Below are 20,605 nucleotides of genomic sequence, written 5' to 3'. Positions count from 1 at the left end.
GAAAAATCCATCTCAGGCAGCAGAATCCATGAGAGGATCAGGTTCCCTATTTGTGCCCTTTCATGCGAAATTCCAAGCCCTCCATTGCTATGTGGATTCAACTATGTATTGTGGAATCCTTCAAATCAGAGGTTCCTGTCTTGCAAGGTATCAAGGCACGCTACACGAGATCATTAGGAGCATCATGGGCAGAACAAACAGGTGTGTGCACTTCAGAAATTTGCAAAGCAGCCACTTTGTCTACAGCTAACAACTTTATTATTCACATAAAGGTGGACCTTCTGTCTTCTACAGAAGGTCTTCTTTGGCAGGAAGACGCTGCAGGAAGAAGCCCATAAATAATACAAACTTTTGCATGACCTCATAAAAAAGGGGATACTTCTTTCCTACCAAACTTTTGTCTCATAACCCTTCCTATATTTGTTCACTGCTCGCTACTTACCAGTCATCGAGAATTGTGGGAGACGCTGGGCTTCAGAATGGAAAATTTCTTATTGATAATTTCCTTTCTGCTAGTAGCGTCTCCCACAGTTCTATCCACCCTGGATGGCTCATGAACAAAGGGCCAGATATTAGGTGGAACCATTACCATATGACAGTCTTCCTTGTTCTAATGTACATAGTTATTTACTTATCTCTGGAATATTTGTTAATAATGGTGTTATGCAAGTTTTACAGCATGGGAATAACTCATCTGGCAGCATGTGGGAGCAGAGTGGGTGTGGTCAGACCATGTGGCGCCAAAACACCGATCCACCTCTGTGAGCTGCAGAGAGACTATTTTAGCCCAAATGTTCAGAATTGTGGGAGATGCTCCTAGCAGAAAGGAAGTTATTGTTAGAAATTTTCCAGTCTCAGCACAAAATACATCTCAAGCTAAAAAAGGAGAGGTCATAGAATCGTAGGACTGGAAGGGACTTGAGAGGTCTTCTAGTCCAGTCCCCTGCATTCAAGGCAGGAGTTAGTATTATCTAGACCATCCCTGACAGGTTATTGTCTAACTTGCTCTTAAAAATCTCCAATGACAACCTCCGTAGGCAATTTATTCCAGTGCTTAACCACCATGACATTTAGAAAGTTTTTCCTAATGTCCAACCTAAACTGCTCTTGCTGCAATTTAAGACCATTGTTTCTTGTCTTAATCTCAGATGTTAAAGAGAACAATTTTTTTCTCTGTCCTCCTTGTAACAACCTTGTATGTACTTGAAAACTGGTATCATGTCCCCCCTCAGTCTTCTCTTCTCCAGACTAAACAAACCCAATTTTTTCAGTTTTCCCTCAGAGGTCATTTTTTCTAGACCTTTAATCATTTGTGTTGCTCTTCTCTGGATTTTCTCTAATTTGTCCACATCTTTCCTGAAAAGTGGCACCCAGAACTGGATACAGTAGTCCAGCTGAGGCCTAATCAGTGCAGAATAAAGTGGAAGAATTACTTCTCGTGTCTTGCGTACACCACTGCTGCTAATACAGCCCAGAATAACGTTTGCTTTTTTTGCAACAGTGTTACACTTTTGACTCCTATTTAGCTTGTGGTCCACTATGACCCCTAGATCCCTCTCCAGAGTACTCCTTCCTAGGCAGTCATTTCCCATTTTGTATGTGTACAACTGATTGTTCCTTCCTAAGTGGAAGGATGGTGGCTTGGTAACCTGGGAAGACCCCTGGGGGGCCCCCAGACCTGGCTTCCCGCTCTGGAAGGAGAGATGGCAGCTCAGTCACCTGGGCAGTCTCCAGGACAACCCAGGGGCATCCCCAGGATTTGGCTCCCTACTCAGCAATTACAGGCCAGTAAGCCTGACTTCAGTACTGGACAAGCTGGTTGAAACTATAGTAAAGAACAGAATTGTGAGACACAGATGAACATAATTTGTTGGGGAAGAGTAAACATGTTTTTTGTAATGGGAAATCATGACTCACTAATCTACTAGAATTCTTTGAGGGGGTCAACAAGCATGTCGACAAGGGGGATCCAGGGGATATAGTGTACTTAGATTTTCAGAAAGCCTTTGACAAGGTCCCTCACCAAAGGCTTTTAAGCAAAATAAGCTGTCATGGGATAAGAGGGAAGGTCCTCTCATGGATCGATAACTGGTAAAAGATAGGAAGCAAAGGGTAGGAATAAATGGTCAGTTTTTAGAATGGAGAGAGGTAAATAGTGGTGCCCCCAGGGGTCTGTACTGGGACCACTGTACTATTCAACTTATTCGTAAATGATCTGGAAGAAGCTGTAGACAGCTGTATCAAATTGGCAGATGATACAAAACTACTCAAGATAGTTAAGTTCAAAGAAGACTGTGAAGAGCTACAAATGAAGGGTCACAAAACTGGGTGACTGGGCAACAAAATGGCAGATGAAATTTAATGTTGATAAATGCAAAGTAATGCACATTGGAAAACATAACCCAACGATACATATAAAATGATGGGGTGTAATTTAACTGTTACCACTCAAGAAAGAGATCTTGGAGTCATTGTGGATAGTTCTCTGAAAAATCCACTCAATGTGCAGCGGCAGTCAAAAAAGCGAATAGAATGTTGGGAATCATTAAGAAAGGGATAGATAATAAGACAGAAAATATCATATTGCCTCTATATAAATCCATGGTACGCCTACATCTTGAATACTGTGCCCCATCTCAAAATAGATATATTGGATTTGGAAAAGGTTCAGGAATGATTAGGGGTATGAAATGGCTTCCGTATGAGGAGAGATTAATAAGATTGGGACTTTTCAGCTTGGAAAAGAGACGATGAGGGGTGAATATGATAGAGGTTTATAAAATCATGATTGGTATGGAGAAAGTAAGTAAGGAAGTTTTATTTACTCCTTCTCATAACACAAGAACTAGGGGTCACCCACTGAAATTAATAGACAGCAGGTTTAAAACAAACAAAAGAAAGTATTTCTTCACACAACGCACAGTCAACCTGTGGAACTCTTTGCTTGAGGGTGGTGTGAAGGCCAAGACTATAACAGGGTTCAAAAAAGAACTAGATAAATTCATGGAGTATAGGTCCATCGATGGCTATTAGCCAGAATGGGTAGGGATGATGTCCCTAGACTCTGTTTGCCAGAAACTGGGAATGGGCGACAGTGGATGGATCATTTGATGATTACCTATTCTGTTCATTCCCTCTGGGGCACCTAGCACTGGCCACTGTCAGAAGACAGGATACTGGGCTAGATGGACCTTTGGTCTGACCAGCTCTTATGTTCTTATGAGTGAGGGCAGCTCATTAAATGAGCCACCATCTCTACTTCTGGAGCAGTGAGCTGAGTCAGAAGTACCAGACTATTTTCTGGTTCCCCCCAAAAAGTGCTGGAACGCTGTTACACAGTGTTCTGGCACAACTTGAGCTCTGGTATGGGCCTTTTCCCTCTAAGTGGTGTCAGCTCTAATCCACCCCCAGGATATTGGTGGGGCCTTGGCCCAAAGGCCCATATAACTGGTACCCATTTTTGCTTGCGCTTGTGAAGGCATTATATTCAATTTGATGACATTTCTCTGTCTGTCTGTGACACAATAACTTTTGAATTCCAAACCTGATCATTTCCCAAATTTCGGGGCATGTTCTAGGCATCTGTGGCCAGAATCCCTGGTGATTCTGGGTGCAATGGGAACATTGAAAAAAGAAAAAGAAAAATGGGGGTCACTTGGAGTTGCTATCGTCTGTTTAATACTTTGCAGCATAACAATACCTCTGATCATTCTCCCAATAGAGTTCAACATGTTGACACCCTGAATGACAAAAGAGAAACAATTACTCTCTCTGGTTGGAGCTGTTGAGCAGGTATTCAGCCAGTAGGGGAAGCCAGAGAGAGAGGAGAGAGAAATCTTTCTTCCTTGCTTTGTAATGTCCTGCCCCCTCAAAGCCTGTACCAGGTGTGGGGAGAGAGCCCCTCCTGGCATCCACTCTTCCCAATCTAGGGGAATGAAAGGTACTTTGGGGGCAGAGGGACGAGAGAGACACAAAGCCCTTAGCACAGTGCAGATAAGAGGGGACCTTGGTGTGAGGGAAGGGGGAAATGGCGGGAGAGGGACTGTACCCTTGGCATGGTGCAGAGAATGGGGGGCCCTGCTATGGGGTGAGGGAGAGGAACAGAGCCCTTGGTAAAGTAAAAAGTACAGAAAAGGGCAACAAAAATGATTAAGGGTATGGAAGAGCTTCTTTATGAGGGGAGATTAAAAAGACTGGCACTGTTATGCTTAGAAAAGAGACTAGTAAGGGGAGATATGATAGAGGTCTCTAAAATCATGAATGGTGTGGAGAAAGTGAACAGGGAAGTGTTATTTATCCCTTCCCATACCACAAAAACCAGGGGTCACCCAATGAAATTAATAGGCAGCAGGTTTACAACTAGTATAAGGAAGTATTTTTTCACACAACACACAGTCAACCCGTGGAACTCATTGCCAGGGGATGTTGTGAAGGCCAAAAGTATAACTGGGTTCAAAAAAGAATTAGATAAGTTCCTGGAGGATAGGTCCATCAATGACTTTTAGCCAAGATGTTCAGGGATGCAACCCCATGCTCTGAGTGTTCCTAAATCTCCAACTGCCAGAAGCTGGGACTGGACGATGGGATGGATCTCTTGATAAATTGCTCTGTTCTCTTCATTCCCTGTGAAGCATCTGGTCACTGTTGGAAGACAGGATACTGGGCTAGATGGACAATTTGTTGGACTCAGTATGGCCATTCTTATATCTTCTCTGAATGATGATTATCTATTTCAGTCAGGAGTGGTAACGGTTGTTTATGATTCTCTTTCAGAAGCCAGGAAGGGCATGGATCAGATTCCCAAGTTTTGGGTTGAGACTCCTTTAGGGTGTCCAGAACTTCTTGATGAGGGAATGTTCTGAACTCTGGGAATGCAGGTGGGCTGTTGGATAGTGGGTATAGGCAGCATGGATCCAGGCTGTTTGAGAAGGCTTCCTGAATTTGTCTAATCTTTTCAGAGAAGCAAGATGATAGCTCTTTGTGGTGCTTGATGCCCAGCTCTAATGCAGGTTGTGGGCATTCAGGATTGATAAAACACTTTACCACCCTTGATAGCTCCTTGGGGTGGCATTTGGCAGCCTCAGTGCAGGCTGAAAGAAAAGTTCTTTTGGCTTGTTATACAGCCTCAGCTTTGAGGAATTATTGCGTTTCATCTTGTCAGAATGAGCCTTTCTCCCCCACCATTAGCACTCGAGTTTCTGCTCTTCTCTCTTCAGCTGGTGCAGGGTCTCAGAAAACCAAGGAGATCTGTGAGTGATGGGAAGAAAGGTGCCATTTGCAGGCAGACATGTCAGTTGTTGAGGCTAGTGTAGAATGGTAATGATTCACCAGGTCCTCAGCTCCTGATCTTATGGCTGGAGTGCTGTCATCCTTTAGCAGGCTTTGTAATTTGTTGGAATCCATGGTTGAATCAGGATAATTGGTCTTTCTGGTTGCCTGGGCACTGGAAGATCTCTGACCAGTACTTTAATGAGGTGATGGTCTGTCCAAGACAGTGACTGGGTTGTTATGTCTTCTATCTTGACATCTAGGCCAAAGATCAGGTCCCAGGGGTAACTGGCTGTGAGGACTGAACCAAAGATCACCTGTGAAAGTCCTAGGGATGTAAGTGAGGAGATGAGTTTTTGGATCCTTAGTAAGGTTTTTGAGTCTTTTTCTTCCCCTCCTCCATTTTGATATTGTTCCTCTCTTCTCTGTTTTACTAGCTACCTCTTTCCTTTCATTCTTCAGTTTCTTGACTCTACTACCTCTCTACACTCTCCACCGTTTCATGGGCAAGCATCTAAGTGAAGTTTAGTAGAATCCTCATTGTCTGTAGTACCATTAATCAATGCTTTAGTAAGGACTTTTGCAACTTTTCTTCTGCTGTCAGCATATAGTGAGGGGCAATGGGAAAAGAGCACAAGAACATGGATTCTTAAAATAATTGTTCTGAAGGATCTAGCTCTCTAAAAGAAGACTCCTGAGAAGTCGTGAACTTTTAGCCTAAACCCGCCAATTCCCTTCTTGTGTACATAAAAAATCATCATGATATCATAGGTATGTTCATGGCTAAAATACCTTGAACTGTTCTGAAAATTAATTTTAGGATTTTAATGATCTTTTGATGATTTTGTGTTTACATTGTATATTTCAGAAAAGTCATATTAGAAGTATTAACATGTCATGTCTACAAAAAATAAAATTTTAACTGTTTTCCTCTCTTAGACCAAAGAATCACTTAGTGGAACAACTCCTTTTCAGGCACCAGGAACTTCACATCCACTTTCAGAGGATATGCCTAATTCTGTAGAAACTGAGGAATATAAATTAAAGTTCTCTTCTTCAGACATTTCACCCTTATATGAACCAGTTTTTCCAGTGCCTAAAATTTCAGAGGATGAAGAGAGAAAACAAGAATCACAGACAACTGTAACATTGCCTTTAGAGGTAACATTTGTATATCTGCTTAATTATAGTCTTAGAGGTGGATTGTGTTGTGCCTCTCTGGTTATGTCTACACTGCAGCTGGGAGCTTGCTTCCCACGTGGGTAGACTGGCATGTGCTCGTTCTGCTTGAGCTATTGTGCTGAAAATAGCAGCATAGCCAGCATAGCTGAGGCATCTGGGGACAGACTATTGAGTACAGACCTTCCTGGACCTCTTAGATACGTATTCTATGTAATCCCCAGATACTCCGCTGTTTGTAGTGCGCTACCTCAAGCAGAGCTAGCATGTTTGTCTACCCATGTCGGGAAGCACACTTCCAATCTCAGAGTATGTCTGTGCTACAAACCTATATTAGGTTGACTGTGTAATTACTGTGGTGGTGCATGTCCACACTACCCTCCTTGGGTTGGTGGTGCATGTCCTCCCAGGAGCGCTTCCACTAACCTAAGAGGGGCAGTGTGCAGAGCTGAGAGCCTGACAGGAGCCTGGCTGCCCCACAGGCTCCTGGGCTCCTGGCAGGCTCCCTCCCCCCCACCCCTACTCTCTGTTCCTGGCAGGGAGCTGGGGAAACCACCTGGAGTTTCTTGTCCCTTCATTTCTCGCCAGGAGCGGGAGGGAAGCTGCCTGGGGTTTCTCTCCTCCCCGTTCCCCACCGTGAAATTGTCAAGATAGCTGATGTAAGGAATGCAGTGTCTACACAGACACTGCGTCGCCCTAAGTAGACCGACATAAGTCTTAAGCCTTTCGTGAAGGTGGAGTCAGTGTAGTAGGGCACTTACATTGGTGGGAGGAAGGCTGTAGTGAAGACACTGACATAAGGCAGCTTATGTTGACCTAACTGTGTAGTGTAGACCAGCCCTCTGTGTAGATATACCCTCATAAAGTAAAGCCTGGGGAGGAGCATGGCAAATTTGTGCCTCCCAGATTCTGGATTTCCCCTGGAGCTGATGTAACAAATGGAGTAAGTTACAGCAGTCACTATGGCTACTCTAATTTATAGCAACCTTAACTGTCTGCTATGGTTTGCTCTGAAGTGTACAATTGCCAGAGTTCAGAGTACTTCAACATGGATAAAAAAAATGCATATAATATTTAGTTTCTTATAACATTGTTTTTACCCTTCAGTTTTATTGCTTTTTAGGCTGTATCCTCAGACATACTACAGGTGAAAGGAGAAGCAATCATAAAGGCTAAACCATTTGAAGTTCAGCAAAAGCTATCAGAAGAAGATCTCCAGCAACAGCAATCACTGTCTTCGCTGTCCACATGGACTCCAGAGATCAAGTACCTTTTAGAACATTTCATTGTTATGAAGTGAATATTATGGAAAATATTTTTGCAGTTATTTTAAACACTGTTGGAAAAAATGAGTATGGTACATGTTTAAAGTAGGCATAGGGCCATTTTCTAAACCCTGGATCTGAACACCCAGAACTTTGGGGAAGATCAGATCCAAACTTTGTAGCTCAGAATCAACTGTAGTTTGAATTTGCTGTTTATCTCCTTAAAATACACCTCTACCCCGATATAACGTGACCCGATATAACACGAATTCGGATATAACGCGGTAAAGCAGTGCTTCGGGGGGGTGGGGCTGCGCGCTCTGGCGGATCAAAGCAAGTTCAATATAACACGGTTTCACCTATAACGCGGTAAGATTTTTTGGCTCCCGAGGACAGCGTTATATCGGGGTAGAGGTGTAGTTTTCAGTTACAACTTTTTAAACACAGGGCCAAACTCAGCCCTGGCATTGACTCAGCAGGAGTTGGAGGCACTTATGCTGGGGTAGAACTTGGTCCATACAATCCCAAGCATAATCTAATTAAAATACTAAAAAACAAACAATGGAAAATACCACAAATGTAATGTAAACAATTCCAGATTTAAGCCATCTTCTTTACTTATGTACTAAGAATTCATTGACTTGTATTTGTATTACAGTCAGTGCTTATTATTTCAGATTCAGCAGTAGAGGCAGGTGACATTTTTTGGATGAAATATTTTTAGTTAAAAAATGTAGATTCAGGTTGACTGAAACTTTCTTTAATTCATGTCAAGTTTGCCATATTAAACACAAATTCAGAAAAAGACTAAATGTTTTGTTTCAATATTTTTGAAATGAAACACATCTTCATATTTTGATTGGAAATTATTTTTCATTTCAGATTTTACTTGCATTTTAATTATTTTAAAAAGGCAGAAAAAATCCACCACCCTCAAGCAAAATGAAATGATTTATTTTGGGTCAAATGAAACATTTCTATCAACCCAAAACTAAATTTTGTAGACTTTTTTGATTCACCACAATTTTTTTGTTTTGGGTTGACTCAAAACAAAAAAAAAATTTTGTTTTTTTTTGGTTCAGCTACCGAACCAAAAAATCAGATGTTCGCACAGCTCTATTCAGCAGTTTTTAGTTGAAGAGCTGTAATTTGAGGACAGCTCCTATTTATCCTGTTGTTGTCATAGGTGGCATATGTCGTTCTGTAGCATGTGTGCAGGTATAGAAAGAAGTACAGTTTGTACACTAATTTGTCTGATCCTATTCACTTCATGACAAGTGAGATTCTCTGGTTTTACAGTCTTCCCTGTCAATTAGATCTTTATGGCCAGATTGGTTTTGGTGTACCTTAAGTTGCGCCTCCACTTCACTCTTTATTGAGGTGAAAAAAAAAGGCTTTAATTATTAGCTTTTGTTGGGCTTAGGGCCCTGAAAGGTTTGCTGGACACAGAAGAGAGCCTTTTTATGGCAGGCCTAAAGTTTGTAAATGGATATTACTTTCAATTAAGTAGCTGAGACTAGACTCATGGGAAAAGAATGCCTAAGTTTATGAAACAGTCAAATTGGCATTTAAGTGACCCTCTGCATGCCATTGCTTATCTACATGGCTTAAAGATCATTTGGTTAGCAAGATTATATATTAAAACAAATAGTGACTGCAGACAATGAGTATTTTACCTTCAATAAATAGTTATTGTCAGATTATCAATGGTGCAGAAACTGCATGATTTTCTAACAAAACTTTATTTAGTGCATTAGATGAAGGTAATGTAGGCCACACACATAGTATTGTTTTTTCATGTCCTCTTTTTCAAAGAATGATAAATAGTCTTCTTAAGGGAGACTGTGTGCTGTAAAAACACACCTTTACCTGCAACATGCCCCAAATATTTTAGTTTTTATTGCTTATACTTCCAGCTTGTCCATCTAGGGAAATGATAAACTTCTGTACTAGAAGAGTAAGAACATGACCCAATTAAATTTATACTCAGACTGTTTTTATCTATTTTAAATAAGTAAACGAGAATTTCTGATCAATGTTCTGGGACAAATTTTCAGTTATTTCATTTTTCTTTATTTACAGAAATTACTGAAACTATTATATTTTAAAGAAAATTTAAGAAACTCTTTGCCCTTAGAAGTCTTATCTCTGTTATTTTTTTAATTTGTAGGTGAATTGTACTGTGGGGAAAATGTAGTTTTAGTGCATGGATTTAAATAAGCCAGGCTATTGCATAAATTTATGGAGTATATACAATATTTCCCCCTTTTAGAAATACCGTGTGAAATCTTTCTTCTCTTCTCTAAAATAAACCACTGTGTAAGCTTCTCATTAAAATATTGGTCTGCAATTTCACTCTCCTGAATCTAAGCTGACTCTGCTTTCAATCCTACTATACTGCAAAACTTATGAAATCTTGTCCTGAAAATGTCCCCTCCACTGCTTGGGTTTCCAGGGGGTATCCTTTAATCCAGACTAGCCCATTCATCTCATGTGTGCCATGCCTGTGAATCCCCTTCTTTCATGGATACTCCTTTCTTTTTTATCCTTTTAAATTTTATCCCAAAGGCTTGATCCTGTACTCTTTATGCAGGAAAAGGTCCTACTGAGTTCAGTGAGCTTTTGCTTGGGTTGTAGGATGTGGTGAAATTTTGCATTGTTGCATTTTGCATTGTTGAGGGAACTAAGGCCTTGTCTACACCACAAAAGTTGCACTTGTTTAACTAAATTCAGTTTTTAAATTATTTTAGTTAAACTGGTCCAAACGCTTTTGTGGGTGTTGGCTGAAAAATATTTATATTTGTTTAACTTGTGCCTGTACGTTTACTGACACATGCTAAATCAGTATGAACCAGATTTAAAATGAAAAAGAGTGTCCACACAAGGTTTTGCATTAATTTAACTAAATCATTTTAAAAAACACTTCTTTAGTTAAACCTAACCTTTTTGCATAGAATAGACATAAATAGTTTGGTTTCCCACCAGAAGTGGTTTCTCTTTCATATAACAATTAATTAAAACATATTGAAGTATATTCCCAAATAAAAATTAAACTGTAGTTTAAGGTTTTTCAGATATTGACAAAGTGGGTGTTGCAGTTTTCTTTAAAATCCATTGATGTCATTGCTGGACTGTATGATAACAATTTTCTGGTTCTTGAGTTGTATTATTTTCTTCTGAGTGGTGTTATATGTTATGCATATCACCTTGTCTTCATTTTCTATGGCTTCTTTATCTTTTCTCTTTGCTTTAATTCTTTTTGTAATATTTTTATAACATAAATATAAAATATTATTTTAGAACATGACAAATATGGCTCTGGGTTATACTAACCTCTGTATTTTTCTGATTTCATTGTTGTCATTAGTGCTGCTTTTCCCCTTCATAAAATAAAAAACATTATATTCTAGTTTGTGGAGGTAGGCACAGCCCTGAGCAAGAGGGTGATGTGTAAGCTTCATGACGCCAGGAGTAGCCCTGTGAGGTATCAAGAAAGTTACTCAGTGTAACTTTAACTTTGAATTTCCAGCATTTTCATACAGATGTTTCCCTTAAGTAATTGATAATCTGGAATTAAGTTTCTAAATACTTAATAATTGTGTTTGCCTGTTAATTTCCTTAGATCCTAAAACGAAAACAAAAAAACAATATATGTAAGAACAATTCAGTGAAAGGACCTTTGGTAGAATTTGTAACCTGCACAGGGATGGATTCTGCTTCTTTCTAAAAATCCACCCTCTCTAAAATCCACCCTTTCTCTCACTCACTCTCTGACCAAATGCCTCTTCCCTATTAACCCCCTCATGGGTCTCTGCTACCCATTTTCTTTCTTCATGGTGATGGCTTCGTTGCATCTGGAAGATGATGGGGTGCATGTAACGTGGATACGTGGGAGTCTCTGCATCATCACTTGGATCCTCTTTACTTCCCAGACCATCCTCATTCTCCCCAGGAGGTTTCCTGCCTGCCAGCCCCCCTGCATCATAGCTGTCTGCATCCTGAACATTTATTAACTCTGTGGAACCCATAAAATGGATGGAAATGTCTTTTAGGTCCTGACACATTGCCAGTTAAGTTAGTAGAAAGAGTCTCATTGACTTCAAGGGGTTTTGGATCAGGATCTTAAATGGTGGAAGTAAATAATTTTAACTTTCCAAAGTTAATCAACGGCATCAGGTCTTACAAAGCCAACAGATGAAAATCAAGTATCAGAGGTAGCCGTGTTAGTCTGGATCTGTAAAAAGCAACAGAGAGTCCTGTGGCACCTTTAAGACTAACAGATGTATTGGAGCATAAGCTTTCGTGGGTGAATACCCACTTCGTCATTCACCCATGAAAGCTTATGCTCCAATACATCTGAAAGGTGCCACAGGAGACTCTGTTGCTTTTAACAGATGAAAATGAATGTGTAGTTTATGTGCCAGACTATTTTGGATTTATGAACTGAAAGAAGTTAGGAAAATGTTCAAGTGAAGATAGCACCTCATTAACATAATTAACTGCAAAACGTTATAAACATTATTTTCAAGGAACTCTGTCAAAAGAGTTAGGGTTCATCTATACTGCAGCTGGGAGCGTGCTTCCCAGGTAGACAGATACACACTCGCTCTGCTCAAGATAGTAGTGTGGCTGAGGGTAGAATGGGTAGCAGCTTGGGCTAGCTGCCTGAGGACAAACCCACCTGACTCCTTGGTTACATACTTGGGTGGCTAGCCCAAGTTGCTGTTCATACTACTCCCAGCTACACTGCTATTTTTAGCACTCTAGCTCCAGCAGAACTAGCATGTGTTTGTCTACCCACCCTGGGTACACACACCCATAGTCTTACTCATGAGTTTGTGTAAAGTTTCAGCATATTTACATATGTGTACAATTTAGGGGTCTGATCCTAAGTACTTACACAAGTGAAACTCTCAATGAAGCTCATGAAAGTTGTGCTTGAATCAGGAGAGTCAGACTTTGTCCTATGTAATTAATTTCTATTTTAGAGCTATTGTCAAGGATTTTAGCATCTTCTTTTCTGTTAACTGTACAATAATTTCTACTAATTATAGGTATTAAAACTTTAAATACAGTCTGTGTGATTCTAATGCAGTAGTAGAGTAATCCGTGTATGTGAAATCTAGATGTCAGAAGTCAGTGAAAATGCTAAAATAGTTGATTTTTATGTTTTTGTCCCCCAGAGGTCAACATTATCCAGTTATTCATCACCTGTGTACTGCTTCTCCTAGTTATGCATTGCCTGCTGATCTACAGCTGGCTTCAAGAGTATATCATACTTTCGACAGAAAAGGGCATTATTTTTTATTTACAGCAGAGGATCTGGACCACCAGGAGGAAGCATCACTCTGCTCAGAAAATATTACTTTTGAAGAACAAATAGAAAGAAATAGGTATGACTCTATAATCTGTTTTCAGTTTTATCTTTGTAATTATAATTTAGTTTAAATGAATATTAGTTAAAGAATAACTTTTCTGAAGGCTTCATTATTTTAATATTTTATTATTAAAGAAATGTTCTGGAAACAAAATGTCTTAATAGATTCTGTATTAGGCTGGTACTATAGACATATTTTAATATTCTTGTTTATATTAATCTTTAAACCACAAACACCTAGAATTCATATTGCTCAGAACATTAAAGATATTGTTTTGCATTTGACTTATTAAAACAAATCAATTTTTAGTTGTTTTTTCAGTGAATATTTCGCAGATTTGGCCTCAGTCTTGTAAATGCTTATGCTCGTGCTTAAATTTACAAACTTGAGCAGTCCCATTGTTGTCAATAGGACTACTTAAGGGAGTCAAGTTAAGCATGCCTATACGAATTTGGACTTTAAAGCTCAGTCCCACAAATCCTAACTCACAGAAGACCTTACTCACACAAGTCCTGATTCTGGAAGCACTTACATTTCTGTCTACCTTTAAGCATGTACATAAAGTTAAGCACAGATTCAACAGGATTACTTACATGAATAAGGGCTACTCATGGGAGAATGTGTTGCAGGATTTTAACCTTTAATTTGTGAGTAATTTATTTAAAATGAAGTGACTGTTATGTAAAATATTTAAAAAAAATCCAAGTTAACAATGATAGTACAACATACCAAATAACAGGATGATCTGTCACCAGGTAATTTGTTTTACAAGGAACAGTGATGAAACGTTAACAGTACTCTGCTTTGTTGTCCGCCTACTCATGTTTTGTAGTGTTGTCACAACACTAATTTATGTCTTTCCAGTGTCATTCAGATTAGTTCCTAAATCTCTTTCTGATTTTCATACAGGTTTTTGCAGTTCCTTTCTCTTAACTGAAAAAAAGTTAAATATAAATGAGAATTATCTTTCACCTTCATTGTGTAGTGATTATTTTAGTTACATTTTTGCTGTATTTATTTTTGACTTACTGTGTTCTGTTGATGCTCAGGAGATTTAGGATTGCACATCTAATACTTTCAGATATTCCTTCACAATTTTCAGACTGGTTGTTTCCTTCTTATGGGCTGTTTATATCCCCAGATCCAGTCAGACTTACAAAAATATAAGATCATTTCTGATAAGTTTGCAAATGACTCAAACATTTGTTAGAATGGTAAATAATGACGACAGGTCAGTTCTACACAGCAATCTGGATTGCTTTCTAAGCTGGGCTCACTTGAACAACATGCATCTTTAAAAATACAGGCACATGTAAGGTTATACTGCTAGGAATAAAGAATATAGGTCATGCTTGCAGGACGGGGGACTATATTTTGGAAAGCAATAACTCTGAAAGGGATTTAATAGTCATGGTAGATAATCAACTGGACATGAACTCCACAGGAATACACTGGCAAAGACAGCAAACATTATCCTTGGATGTATATTGCATAGATGTAGGGAGGTGATATTACCACTGTGTATGGAATTAGAGAGACTATTATAGACTCATAGACTCATAGACTTTAAGGTCAGAAGGGACCATTATGGTCATCTAGTCTGACCTCCCGCATGATGCAGGCCACAAAAGCTGACCCACCCACTTTCCCTTAACTCAGCTGTTGAAGTCTCCAGATCGTGATTTAAAGACTTCAAGTCGCAGAGAATCCTCCAGCTTGTGACCCCTGCCCCATGCTGCGGAGGAAGGTGAAAAACCTCCAGGGCCTCTGCCAATTTACCCTGGAGGAAAATTCCTTCCCGACCCCAAATATGGCGATCAGTAGAACCCCGAGCATACAGGCAAGATTCTCCAGCCAGACCCTCATTTTACCAGCGATGGCACGTTATTGCCTAATTGACTAAAATCATGTTATCCCATCAAACCATTCCCTCCATAAACTTATCTAGCCTAATCTTGAAGCCAGAGAGGTCTTTTGCCCCCACCGTTTCCCTCGGAAGGCTGTTCCAAAATTTCACCCCTCTGACGGTTAGAAACCTTCGTCTGATTTCAAGCCTAAACTTCCCCACGGCCAGTTTATATCCATTTGTTCTTGTGTCCACATTGGTACTGAGCTGAAATAATTCCTCTCCCTCCCTGGTATTTATCCCTCTGATATATTTAAAGAGAGCAATCATATCTCCCCTCAGCCTTCTTTTGGTTAGGCTAAACAAACCAAGCTCCTCGAGTCTCCTTTCGTAGGAAAGGTTTTCCATTCCTCGGATCATCCTAGTGGCCCTTCTCTGTACCCGTTCCAGTTTGAGTTCATCCTTTTTAAACATAGGAGACCAGAACTGCACACAGTACTCCAAATGAGGTCTCACCAGCGCCTTGTATAACGGAAGCAACACCTCCTTGTCCCTACTAGAAATCCCTCGCCTAATGCATCCCAAGATCGCATTAGCTTTTTTCACAGCCACGTCACATTGCCGACTCATAGTCATCCTGTGGTCAACCAGGACTCCGAGGTCCTTCTCCTCCTCCGTTACTTCCAACCGATGCGTCCCCAGCTTATAACTAAAATTCTTGTTAGTCATCCCTAAATGCATCACCTTGCACTTCTCACTATTAAATTTCATCCTATTACTATTACTCCAATTTACAAGGTCATCCAAGTCTCCCTGCAGGATATCCCGATCCTTCTCCGAATTGGCAATATCTTCCAACTTTGTGTCATCCGCAAACTTTATCAGCCCACTCCTACATTTGGTTCCGAGGTCAGTAATAAATAGATTAAATAAAATCGGACCCAAAACCGAATCTTGAGGAACCCCACTGGTGACCTCCCTCCAACCTGACAGTTCACCTTTCAGTACTACCCGCTGCAGTCTCCCCTTTAACCAGTTCTTTATCCACCTCTGGATTTTCATATCGATCCCCATCTTTTCCAATTTAACCAATAATTCCTCATGCGGTACCGTATCAAATGCTTTACTAAAATCGAGGTATATTAGATCCACCGCATTTCCTTTATCTAGAAAGTCTGTTACTTTCTCAAAGAAGGAGATCAGGTTGGTTTGGCACGATCTCCCTTTCGTAAACCCATGTTGTAATTTGTCCCAATTGCCATTCACCTCAAGGTCCTTAACTACTTTCTCCTTCAAAATTTTTTCTAAGACCTTGCATACTACAGATGTTAAGCTAACAGGCCTGTAGTTACCCGGGTCACTTTTTTTCCCTTTCTTGAAAATAGGAACCACATTAGCTATCCTCCAGTCCAACGGTACCACCCCCGAGTTTACAGATTCATTAAAAATTATCGCTAAGGGGCTTGCAATTTCTGGCGCCAGTTCCTTCAATATTCTCGGATGAAGATCATCCGGTCCGCCCGATTTAGTCCCATTTAGCTGTTCAAGTTTGGCTTCCACCTCTGATATGGCAATGTCAACCCCCCCTCCTTTATTCCCCTCTGTCCTGCTCCCTCTATTCCTAAGCCCTTCATTAGCCTTATTAAAGACTGATGCAAAATATTCATTTAGATAGACTCATAGACTTTAAGATCAGAAGGGACCATTGTGGTCATCTAGTCTGACCTCCCGCATGATGCAGGCCACAAAAGCTGACCCACCCACTTTCCCTTAACTCAGCTGTTGAAGTCTCCAGATCGTGATTTAAAGACTTCAAGTCGCAGAGAATCCTCCAGCTTGCGACCCCTGCCCTATGCTGCGGAGGAAGGCGAAAAACCTCCAGGGCCTCTGCCAATCTACCCTGGAGGAAAATTCCTTCCCGACCCCAAATATGGCGATCAGTAGAACCCCGAGCATACAGGCAAGAATCTCCAGCCGGACCCTCATTTTACCAGCGATGGCACGTTATTGCCTAATTGACTAAAATCACGTTATCCCATCAAACCATTCCCTCCATGAACTTATCTAGCCTAATCTTGATATTGTGCCATGCCTAGATTATCCTTAATCTCCACTCCATCTACATTCTTCAGCGGTCCCACTTCCTCTTTCTTTGTTTTTTTCCTATTTATATGGCTATAAAACCTCTTACTATTGGTTTTAATTCCCCTCGCAAGGTCCAACTCTACACGGCTTTTGGCCTTTCTCACTGCATCTCTACATGCTCTGACCTCAATAAGGTAGGTTTCCTTGCTGATCCCTCCCCTCTTCCATTCTTTGTACGCTTTCTGTTTTTTCTTAATCGCCCCTTTGAGACGCTCACTCGTCAAGCTAGGTCTAAATCTCCTGCCTACTAACCGTTTTCCCTTTCTTGGGATACAGGCCTCAGACAGCTCGTGCAACTTCAATTTGAAATAATCCCAGGCGCCATCTGCCTTTAGATCCCTAAGTATGTTAGCCCAATCCACTTCCTTAAGTAGTTGCCTTAATTTATTAAAGTTGGCCTTTTTGAAATCGTAAACCTTAGTCACAGTTTTAATTCTGTTAATCCTTCCATTTAGTTTAAACTGAATTAGCTCATGGTCACTCGAGCCAAGGTTGTCCCCTACAACCATTTCCTCAACGAGGTCCTCACTACTCACCAGCACCAAATCTAAAATGGCATCCCCCCTCGTCGGTTCAGTTACTACTTGATGAAGGAATTCATCTGCTAGCACGTCTAGGAACATCTGAGCCCTATTATTGTTACTAGCATTTGTTCCCCAATCTATATCTGGGAAGTTAAAGTCCCCCATGATTACACAACTCTTATTAGTTTTTACTTCCCTAAAAACATTAAATAGTTCTCTGTCCGCATCCAGGCTAGATCCTGGCGGTCTATAGCACACCCCAAGCACTATCCCAGGGGAGGCTCTAGTAGTTCTTTTACCCAGTGTAATTATTGCCCAGACAGACTCCGTCTTATCCATTCCATCAGTTACTATTTCTTTACAGTTTACCTCATTATTGACATACAATGCCACTCCCCCACCTTTACCTTTTTTCCGGTCATTCCTAAACAGCACATACCCTTCCATACCTGTACTCCAGTCATGACTACCGTTCCACCACGTTTCGGTTATTCCTACGATATCTGGTTTTATTTCTTGGACCAGGAGCTCCAATTCCTCCATTTTGTTACCTAGGCTTCTCGCATTGGTGTATAAACATCTTACTGTATGCTGTTTATCCTTTCTTCCATTAGTTATGCAATTTGGTACGGACCCCGTACTGTCCATCTGCCCCCTCCTTCTTATGTCCAATCCCTTTCCCCTACTTATATCTGTGCTTATCTCTTCACCCTCCTTTTCAGAGTTGGAATCTGGCGTGGAGATTAACTGGACATCTCCCAACCGTCTCCCCCAAATTCCTAGTTTAAAGCCCTTTTGATGAGATGAGCCAGCCTCCCTCCCAGAAGTCTATTTCCTTCCCTACTCAGGTGAAGTCCATCCCGTGAGAACAGCTGTCTGTCCCCGAAAGCCTCCCAGTGGCCATACATCCCAATGCCCTCCTTATAGCACCACTCCCTTAGCCAGCTATTTATCCTCACAATTCTGTCAGCCCTTTGCTGTCCTTCTCTAGGAACAGGCAGAATCCCACTGAAGATAATCTGAGCCTCGACTTCCTTAAGCGTCTTCCCCAACCTGGCATAATCTCCCTTGATTCTGTCTAGCGAGAACCTAGCCGTGTCATTCGTTCCTACGTGAAGGATGATCAAGGGGTTCTTACCTGCTCCTTTTAGGATCCTTTTCAACCGCAGGTCCACATCCCGTATCTTAGCGCCCGGTAGACAGCACACCCTTCTGTTTTCTGGGTCCGCCCTGGTCACAGGCCTGTCTAACCTCCTCAGTAAGGAGTCTCCAATCACATAAACCTGCCTTTGCCTGGTGACAGTGCGATCTACTAATCTATCCCCTGTTCCCTGTAGTCGTAACTCCTGTCTGTTTCTATTTTCCCATATAGTCCCCCTAGTGCCATCCTGTATCCTCCCCGGCCTAAGTATTGATGCTGTCTCCATCAACTCCTCCCCTCTCTCTATTGGACTAGCTGCTCTTCTCTTTTTCCTCTGCCTCCCAGCATCAGTTACCGCCTGCTGCGTCCCCTCCTCGTTATCCAAACACCCAAACCTGTTCCTGTGTTCTATTTCCCCCTCACTAGCCCTCCTTTTCCTTGGCCTGCTTCTCACGGTCACATGCTTCCACTGCTCTTGTTCTCCCCCTGACATTCCTCCCTCACAGACCATAGCCCCTGCTTCCACCTGCGCCCCTGAGCATTCCCCTTCAGCCACTCCTTGCCTTTGCTCCATTAGCTGCTCAAACCCCCTTCTAAACTCTACCAGGGTATCTACCTGCATCTCCAACCCTCGGATCTTTTCTTCTAGCAGGTCTATTAGGCGGCATTTCATACAGACATACCTCTGTTCAGGCGCCCCTGCTAGAACCATGTACATACCACAGCTGCCACATGCAATCATCTGCATTGTGTCCCCTGCCGCTAGGCTCATGGCTGCTATGGTCTCTGCCCACTGCTTCTGGGGAAACAGAGCACACCGAACACCGCGCCCTCCTGCCTCCCCTTCCACCTCCCCCTGTAAACTCCCACTTAAACTCCCCTGTTAGCAGCCCTGTTTGCCGGCTCCTGGGTGCAGTCCGTTCTGGTGTCCACACTTTTTAAAAAGGATGTTGACAAATTGGCTCAGAAAAGAGCTATAAGAATGATTCCAGGTCTGGAAAACCTCTTGCCTTATAGTGAGAAATTAACAAAGCTCAGTCTATTCTGTTTATCCAAGAGAAAGTTAAGAAGTGGCTTGATCATGGTCTATAAGCACCTGCATGGGGAGAAGGTTTCTAAAGAGAGCCTTTAATTTAGCAAACAAAGGAATGTGAGATTCTCTGTCACTTGAAGTGTTTAAATCAAGCCTGAATATCTCTGAAATATAGGCTAGAGCTCAACCAGAAATTATAGACTTGATGCAAGAATCATTTGGTGACATTTTATGGCCTGTATTATGCCAGAGGTCAGACTTGATGATCATAATGATCTCTTATAACCTTAAAATCTGTGAGTCTATGAAAACTCTTGAGCTATCAAGATGACAGGAGTTTTTCTTGAGTATTTTTGTCAGGCTACTATGTTAGGCCCTTTCTTTCATTTTGATCTATGCAGACTTCTTTTCCTCCCAGCAGACTAATACTGCTCCTTTCAATTTGGGTATTCACCAGGGGTGAAGTTGTCTTAGAACCCCAGTGAGTAAAATAAGCAAAACAGAGATTTTGTGTTTGTTTTCCCAGATGTGGATTTGCCCCAATTAATGTGTTCATCCCATTCCAAATCTAATTGATCATTTCCATAAAGTAGATAAAAAGTTCCTAACAGTGTGAAATATCTGACTCTGTTTTTGAATGGTGACAGCTAGGATTTATCAGGCTATCAAATACCTGGAAATATGCCACCTGGTGAAACTTTGTGAAGTAAATGGTGAAAGAGGAAAAATCTTCTGTAAAGTAAGCTCTCTAACACATGACAGGTGAAACTTCCCAAGCCCCTAAAGTTTTTTTGACCCCTAAGGGTCATGGCTGGGAAGACAAGTC

General features: G+C 41.2%; 1 protein-coding gene across 1 annotated transcript in view; it reads left to right on the top strand.

Moving 5' to 3' along the window:
- Positions 1-20,605, top strand: part of TTC6 (tetratricopeptide repeat domain 6) — a 153,174-nt gene that overhangs the window by 21,981 nt on the left and 110,588 nt on the right. The window contains exons 5-7 of the mRNA XM_065403290.1: positions 6,208-6,429; positions 7,571-7,713; positions 12,896-13,105. Coding sequence (XP_065259362.1) covers positions 6,208-6,429; positions 7,571-7,713; positions 12,896-13,105 — 575 coding nt within the window. The remainder of the gene's footprint in view (positions 1-6,207; positions 6,430-7,570; positions 7,714-12,895; positions 13,106-20,605) is intronic.

This window comes from Emys orbicularis, chromosome 4 (genome assembly GCF_028017835.1).
Source record: "Emys orbicularis isolate rEmyOrb1 chromosome 4, rEmyOrb1.hap1, whole genome shotgun sequence".
In the NCBI taxonomy this organism is placed as follows: Eukaryota; Metazoa; Chordata; order Testudines; family Emydidae; genus Emys; species Emys orbicularis.
The sequence above is the reverse complement of the archived record's forward strand: the minus strand, read 5'-3'. Positions and strand labels throughout refer to the sequence as shown.